This window comes from Belonocnema kinseyi, chromosome 7 (genome assembly GCF_010883055.1).
Source record: "Belonocnema kinseyi isolate 2016_QV_RU_SX_M_011 chromosome 7, B_treatae_v1, whole genome shotgun sequence".
Taxonomy (NCBI): domain Eukaryota; kingdom Metazoa; phylum Arthropoda; class Insecta; order Hymenoptera; family Cynipidae; genus Belonocnema; species Belonocnema kinseyi.
In genome coordinates this window covers 33,189,290-33,198,358 of record NC_046663.1, presented here as the reverse complement: position 1 = coordinate 33,198,358, position 9,069 = coordinate 33,189,290, and the positions used below count along the sequence as shown (strand labels likewise).

The window sequence follows — 9,069 nt, the reverse complement described above, 5'->3', positions numbered from 1 at the left end:
ATATAGCTTAATCAAGAATGTTGGAACACTGAATACGGCATTAATAAAATGAGATTAATTTTGAACGAGGTTTGAAATTGTTCATTTATCAGTTTACCTTACAATAAAGAAACTGATAAAGGCCTACCAGGAAGAAAAATAAGTGGAATTATTAACATATCTAGTTTTAAAACTTCTCTATATTCTTAAAACCTGGATTGAAAATTAATTTGTATTTTCTATTTCTTATCAAGCAAATAGCAGCACTTGGATTTTTGAGCTTCTATCACCTGTGAAACTTATTACGTAACATGGTTAATTCAAATATATAAAAATATCGAAATCGCGACTAGAGCTATCTGTTTCAAGAACAAATATTACATTACTTAAACCTAATTTAGTTTAATTGAATTAATATTTCAGCCTCTTTATATCTGAACTAAAAAATGTTGAAATAAGAAATAAAAAAGATTGAAAATATTATGTCTCTGAACACGCGTGTGTTTAAAAGACTCATTCTTTAAAACGATATCCATTATCTTCTTATACTTTATTACAAACAGCTCTCATATTTTTAATTTTGAACTTTTGCAAAAATTGTCTGTAATAAGATAAAATAATGCGTGAACTGAAGTGTACGAAACTATACGAAAATAACATGAAATGAAAAATAAAAAATCTGCCCGCTGCGAGGGCACATTTCAATCGCGCAACTCACTTCGCTCGTAAGTTTTAGCGCGCGTAGGGCTGGGGCTCTTTTTCAGATAATGAAAAATAATGTACAATTCTTATTTTCAATGATTAATTCAATATTTGTTTCTTATTTTGCAAAATATTTTTTACTAAGATACCCTGAAAAATGTCTATAATTTCAATGAATTTATATTATTACAATTCATAATATGCATTGTCATTGTTATAAAAGTATGTTATTCGTTTTATTTTTATAGTTAAAAAAGTACGCATCTTATTGAAAAAATCGCTATCAAACATTTTTTTTGCAACTTGTATCGTTCTTCCATTAATTTAATTTGTTTATTTTCGATGTGATTGTAGCTTGTGTCTTTTTTCCAAAAAGTTAAATTTTTATTTTTAATATATATTTAGAACAAGAGTTTATAATGAATTTGCAGATATTTTTGGTTGAGTAATTTTCGTCTATTAATTTTTAAGTTTTTTTTTTAAGTTTAATTTTCAAGTTTTAAGTTTTATCTATTCATCATTTAATGTAATTTGGGTCGTTTGACATCAATTCAATTCGTTTATGGTTAATAGTTATTTCTAAGATTTAAAAAAAGTACGAATTCTATAAAAAATAATCAATAACAAATTTGTAGGTTTCTTTAGGTAAACAAATATTAGCTATTTATTTTTTCGTAGCTTGTTTTGTTTGTATAAAAATTTTCTTTTTCTTTTTTTAATGTTGGTTCTTAGCGAAAAAACAAACAAAAAATACGCATCCTAGCAGAAAGTGATTAGTAAAAAATATGCAAATCATTTTCATATGCAGAATTATTCTATTTTAATCATTTTTTGTATCTAGAATAGTTTGACCGCAAAATACAATTTTTATTTTAATGTCGGAATTACTGCAGTTTCTCGAAACTTTCGAATACTTAACTTATTTTGGATCCTTAAAATTTACAAAAATCCAAAATGCATTGTAATTCTCTGATTTTCCTTGCACTGCTTTGAAGTTATTTTAATTCCCTGATTTGTCTGGATTCTGCAAATTTTTACAGTTGAAAGAATTCACGAGATTCAGAGAACTCATGGCATTCATGGAATTCAGAGAATTGACAGAATACAAGAAGTATACGCAATTCATGGAAATTCAAGGCCTTCACGGAATTCTCGATATTCACGAAAATTGTAGCTTCACGGAATTCAATTGATTAATGCAATTCACGGAATTCAAGGAAATGAAAGAATTCATGGAATAGAATTTACAAAATTTACACAATTCAAAGAATTCAAGATACTTTAGGAATTTACGGAATTCAATGTATTCACGGAAATCAACGAATTTAAGATATTCTGCGAATTCACGAAATTCAAGTAATACAAGAAATTCACAGTTCACGGAATTCAAGGAATTCACGGGATTCAAGAAATTCATAAAATTATACCAATTCACGTAATTCAAATAATTCACGGACATTAAAGAATTCACGTAATACAGAGAATTCGCGAATTTTAAGGAATTCGTGAATTCATAGAATTTCGTAAACTCCTTGAGTACCGTGGATTCCATGAATTTCCTGAGTTCCTTAAATTCATTAAATTCCTTGATTTTTGCGAATTCCATAAATTGCGTATCTAAGAAATTTAGAGAATTGAAGTAATACAACGAATTCACGAAGTTTGCGCAAGGCAAGGAATTCACCAAATTTACAGAATTCACATAATTAAAGGAATTCACGGAATTAAAAAAATTTTAAAGAAATTCTTCCTAATTTATGGGATTCAACGAATTCATTGACATACAAATATTCACATAATATAGAGAATTTGAAAAATTTAAAGAATTAACGAAATCAAAGAAATTCACTGTGATTAAATTCTTCCATTTCTTGAATTTTGTGAATTCCTTCAGTTCGTTTAGTTTCATGAATTCGTTGAATTCATTAAATTACTGGAATGCCTTGAATTCTGTGAATTTAATAAATTACGTAAATTGAAAGAATTTCTTGAACACTATTAATTTATTTAATTCCTTAAATTTCGTGTATTCTTTGTATTCCGTGTTTTCTATTAATACCGCGAATAACATGAATTTGTGAATTCCATGTAATACGTAATTTCGATAATAAAACTTTTCAAAATGTGTAAAGTTGAATTTTTTTGAACAGCTTAATTATTATGGTCTTACAATTAAATTAAAAAAATAAAAAGACAATTATTAAATTCAAATAACATATTGCAATATGCAAAGTTTTGACCCTAAACTGTCGGTCATCGTTAGGCAAATTATATATAATCAAGAACACACTATCAAAAATTGGGAAATAAAAAAAATTAATGAATATGAATTGTTTAATTGTGATTGCCGTGCTTTATTATGTTCCTTTTAACTTCACCGCACAGCTGCTTACAGGTTATCGGCCCAGATAACTGAAATTAGTGTTAAACTGCAAAAACACGTGAAATTGTGCGGACAAAGTTTCTTTTTGAGGTTATAGCGTGTTGCGTCATTTAGTGAAATCCGAGCAAAATGAGTGCGCATAATTTTTCGCGAATCGAAATTTTAAACAAAGAGGACTACGATACATGAAAAATGCAAATCGAAGCTTAACTAATTAAAAACTATGCATAGGGCTACGTAAACGGGGGAATCCCGATACCGACAGGTGCCGACGCGACCGTTGCTACAGTGCTACAGTGGAATAATGCCGATAGCAAAGCAAAATCCGATCTTATTTTGTCGATTGATCCCTCTGAATTAAAGCAAGTGAAGGAGTGCAGAACATCTCGCTAAGTGTGGTTAAAGCTAGAAGCTATATACCAATTGAACGGGCCAGATCGAAAAGCTACCCTGTTAAAACAGCTTATACTTCAGCGACTGAGAGACGGAGACGATGTACGCGAACATGTGCAAAAATTTTTTGACGCGATCGACAAATTAAGCGAAATGGAGGTTACCATACATGAAGATTGGCAAGCAATCATGCTCTCGTATAGTCTCCCACCTAGTTTCGATAATTCAACGTGCGCAATCGAGTCTCGGGACGATTTACCGTCGCCAGAAACATTTCTGGTAAAGGTGATCGAGGAAAGTGATGCCCGTAAAAATGATATTTGGGGTGGGACTCAAAACGCGATGATTGCGAAACGCCGGAATCAGAACAAGGGGATGACGGGAAATACAAGTGATACAAGTAGTGCCAGCAAAGAAGAATTCAAATTTCGATGCCATAGATGCTGGAAAATTGACCATAAAAACTCCGACTGTAAGTACAAACGCGAAAGTAGCCACCCTTCGGCGAAGAATGCCGAAGATGTAGTTCTGTGTGTGGTGGAATGCTACGCACACACGAGAATGAGGCTCTACGTGCGGAAAGTGACACGTGCGGCCGAAAGTGGTGTATCGACAGCGGCGCAACATCGCATTTATGCAACGAAATACGCGAATTCGTGGAAATAGACGATTTGAAACGCGGAAAATTGAATTTAGCGAGCAGTGACTCTACTGTAATCGCAGCAAAGGAAACAGTATTGTTCAACACCGAAGTTGACGAAAAGGTGAAGAACGTAAATCTAACGAACGTGCTATACGTCTCCGACCTGCGCGCGAACTTGTTGTCCGTCTCGAAGATGACGGATAAAGGCTGCGAAGTGTTATTCACCAGATATCACGCAACCGTTACCGGAAATGATGGAATCATAAAAGCGATAGCCGATCGCGACGAAAACTTATACTACATACGCAAGATTAGGCAGGACCCCGAACAAAACGCAACAGCTGAGAGGAAGAATAGGACTCTCCTGGAAATGGTTAGGTGTCTTCTCATCCAGTCAGGTTTACCTTCATCTTTTTGGGTAAGAAACAATGTCGACTGCGAATTATATTCAAAATAGAAGTCCAACGAAGTGCTTGGATGGACGTGCGCAATACGAAGCATGAACCGGAAGAACTCCGAAAGTAAGTTATTTTCGGGAATTTGAATGCAATGTTTTTGTTTCAGATAGAGACTCTAAAAGAGGAAAGCTTGAAGAACGTGGTAAGGAAGGAATTTGCCTCGGTTACTCAGCTGAATCAAAAGGGTATAGGGTATGGATCCCTAAGGAAAATAAAATCGAAACTACGCGTGACGTCAAGTTTTTTAAATCATCACTAGGTTTTTTAGAAAGTAACTATGAGGATTTTCTTCCGGAAAATTCTGAATGAAAGGACAACGTGAATCTTCCTCATACAGTCAACATTGATACTAACCCACCTGAGAATCATCAGATTGACGTTCCTCTGATTGACGAAGAGTAAGAGGATGGAAGGAACGAGGGGGAGGAGATCGAGACCGACGGAAGGAAGTTTTTGTAGCAGAAATACCTTCGAAGCAAGCAATATCTGGTCCAGACGGCGAGAACTGGCTTCAAGTAATAGCTGAAGAAGTGAGGTCAATCCTGAAAAGTGAAACTTGGCTACTCGTGGAACGTCCTCGAGGTATAAAGGTCATCGAGAGCCGAGTAGTTTTGAGAAACAAATATAAACAAGACGGATCACTAGATAGAAGAAAGTCTTGTATTGTGGCACGAGGCTTTGCTCAACAACCGGGAATACACTTCAATGAAACGTTCGAACCGGCAGCTGGCTTGAGTTTAATTCGTCGGCTAGTCACTCTCGCAGCAAATTATAGCATGACGATTAAGCAGCTGGATGTTACAACGGCGTATGTTTTTGAAAAAAATCATTATGTGGTCTACGCGAGGCCGGAAGAAGCTGCCACGAAAAGCTAAACGAAATGATGAGGAAATTCGGAGCGATGCCAACTAACGCAGATCCTTGCGTGTACGTGGTCGACATTCTGGTCTTCTCCCGAAATAAAGGTAAGATTCTAAAATTAAAGGAATACCTCTCACAAGAATTCGAGATAAAGGATCTCGGCGAGCCGAAATACTGTCTTGGAATTGAATTTGCACGAGACGGGAATCATATTGCAATGCGCCAAATGGGATACATTAGAGATGCATTGGAATGGTTTGGAATGACAGATTTGAAACCTGTCAGTACTCCTATGGATGTAAATGTAGAACTGACAAAATCAGACCAGTATCCGGAAGTCAAGGAGAGGAAACTGTCTTTCAGAGAAATGGTGGATGCAATTATGTACTTAGCTGTTGCAACGAGACCTGACAGCACATGCTGTTAGTGCACTGAACCAGTTTAACACATGTTACGGACAAAATTCATTGGACAGCAACAAAACGTGTGTTGCGCTATCTGAAAGGATCATCTAAACTAGAGCTAATATTTAAACCAGGATCGGAATCTCTGAAAGGATACGTCGATGCTGATTGGGCTAGCTGTTCAATACATAGGCTTTCGTACAAAGAATACATTTTTAATCTCGGAAATTGCGCTCTTTCTTGAGATTCCAAGAAAGAAAGAACTGTCGCCTTGTCATCAACATAAGCCGAATACATGGAATTAGCAGAAGCTTCCAAGGAAACCACGCACCTTCGAGGATTTCTGGAAGAATTAGGATTCGTGACCCTGGCTAACACTACGGTTCTAAATGACAATGTGGGAGCCCAACGGCTTGCCGAAAATCCCATTTCCCATGCCAGAACCAAGCACATCGACGTGCGACACTACTTCGTACGTGAAGCATTGCAAAAGAACTAGTTGAAATTAGAACATCTCTCGACTGAGGATATGGTTGCTGATATGCTAGCCAAAGCATTGTCGAGACCAAAACATCAACGGTGTTTGGAAATGCTAGGCCTTGGAATTTTGAGGTTGTCTTCAAATCATCGACCCCGCCTCGAGGGGAAGTGTTGTATTTAGTGTGATGTGAACGTGAGTGATTCATATCGAACGAGTCGCGGTCGATCTATGTATACATGAATGTGTATAGCACGAAAGGACTTTTGACCTATGTGTATGTACTTGCCGGTTGATTCATTCTGTTCGTGACTACGTCCGAGCATGGTATGGAGTATGTAACATGTATTTCAATTAACCGAATATAAATTGTTGTGTTTCGTTTAACTCTACAACACACCTGCTCAGAAAAAGTCTTGTACCTAAACAATAATGAGAATGTTAAACTTAAAAATTACACATCTACACAAGAAAATCTTTTTCCGAGTCTGAATATCGGATCATGTTCGCTATATGTTTTGGTGTCGCTGGATGCGAATAAAAGGGCCCAAAAAACAACAACACGTCAGGGTTTTGATATAACCTCGAAAAACCTCATAAGAATTTTTTTCGAGTCTAGGAGTCAGACCATATTTATTATATGTTTTTGGGGTCACTAAATTATAATCCGGGGTTCAAACCCGCAGAATGTTAGGGTTTCGACATAACATTCAAAATACCTCGTAATCTAAGCTATTTAACCACTTAAGGTTTTGTCTTTAGCCATATATTAAACAAAAATCAGTTCAACCCATAAACTCTATTTACTCCACAAAAAAGGTATAAAGGACCATTGGCATTGGCGCTACCTAAGGTAAACCACGAGGAGGTTGCACGATTGGATTTTTTACATCATATAGTCATATAGTGCTTTTGGCAAAAAAATGTTAATTTGTGAAATGCTTACCAAGAATAAATTAATGACAAGATAAATAAATTGTATATATGGTCTGACCGCCAGACTCGAAAACAAGTTTTTACGATGTTTTTTCAGGTTATGTCAGAACCCTGATATGGTGGGGGTTTTTGGACCTCGGAATTGGATTAACCAACCCCAAAAACATATAATAAAGATGGTCTGACCCCCAGACTGTAAACAAAAATGTATGAGTTGTTTTGAGGTTATGTCCGAAACCTGATGTGCTGGAGGTTTTTGGATCTTGAATTCAGATACAACGAACCCAAAAACATATCGTAAACCTAGTCTGACCACCAGAACCGCCAAATGTTTTTTTTGTGTGGCTGTGTTATATAACAAAATTTTTTGTTGCGAAATCGTGTTTTGAATTTGCATAAAATGACCTAAAAAGGTCCCATTTCGCCAAGTTCACCCAAAATAAGAGCTTTTTTGTGGTTCTGGTAAATTTCCTTTATTTCTTCTGATTGATTACAATATGGTTCTAAGTTCAAATCTCCAACTTTCTTTTTTCATTTCTTCTTTTTATCTGGAACCGCATATTTAGAAGACGATTCTTTACTCTTTCTCGGTTTTCTGGGGCGACGCGTTGTTTCTGTAAACAGACAAATATACAAAAATACACAGAGAGGAGTTAGGTGAAACCGTCGCACTAGCGCGCAGAAAGTGACTGGACTTCGCTTTGGTGTGGCGCCTGCTCCAGATTTAGGGCAATGGTTACCCCGAACTTGCGGAGCTCCGTCGCTCCGAAACATGAGTGATTAATTTTTTTGAACTGCGCAAGCGCCGAACTGTGCTGCAAGCTCCGCTTCAACAGAATAGCTCGACTATACTGTTGGTTAAACGGTTCAGTCTGTTCGAGGTAATGCTTCTCCCGACTCATTTATGATCCACATTATCTGATAGATATTTACCTGATGGACCTATTCGGAGGGTAGTATCTGGGAGATGAGGGTCTAGGTGTTGAAATTGATAATTTTACATCATTCTTGAAATTGTATTATGTGTCAGACCTGAAGGCCAAGTTGGTCGAGGGGTGAAAAGTGTATGCCTTCTGTCTGCTTCTTCTTTTTTAGAGAACTTTAGTTTAGGGAGTATTTTTCTGAAGCCTGATGCTACTGTAAAATGAAAAATATAAATAAATATAGATAGAATGGAAATTGGGCCCTCTCTTTGAGACCCACCGCCTGTAATAAAACTTATCAAAATATTTCTACCCCCTTCCCTTCTCCTATTGTACGAAATTTTTAGTTTTGCCATTTATTGCTAGAAGAATTAGGCGAGTGTCTGTGACTAATTTTTCATTTTCGTTAATCAGTAATATTCAAATACCAGAATTTTAATTTTGTAATAATTCAAACATAGAATCTTTTATAAGTGGAATAAAACATCATTTCAGATACAAATTGTTTGACAAAATCCTTAAATTTTCAACAACATAGTTAAGTTTTTAATATAATAGTTGAATTTTTAACCTAAAAATACAAATTCCCAACAAAATGTATCATGGTTCATATTTTAATAAAAGAAAATTCAATTGATACCAAAAGAAAGAATTTTAAAACCAAAAAGACGAATTAAACAATTAAATATTTTTATCAAACAAAAATAAAATATCAAAACAAGACCATTATTCTTATACCAAAAAGGAGAATTTTTAACCAATGAAGACGAAATTTCAACAGTGAAAAAGCTACATTTTCAGTTAAAAAATTGATTTTAAATCAAGAAAAGGCATTTCCAAAAAATTGATATATTTTCGACCGCAGACTCCTTTAATCTAAAAATAATTTTCTAACAATTTACTTTAACT

At 35.3% G+C, this 9,069-nt stretch overlaps 1 protein-coding gene across 1 annotated transcript; it reads left to right on the top strand.

Moving 5' to 3' along the window:
* The first annotated feature begins 5,438 nt into the window (after positions 1–5,438).
* Positions 5,439–5,846, top strand: LOC117176416 (uncharacterized mitochondrial protein AtMg00810-like). The gene has a single exon (XM_033366655.1). It carries the CDS (start codon positions 5,439–5,441, stop codon positions 5,844–5,846), a length of 408 nt encoding a protein of 135 aa, XP_033222546.1.
* Positions 5,847–9,069: the final 3,223 nt, after the last annotated feature.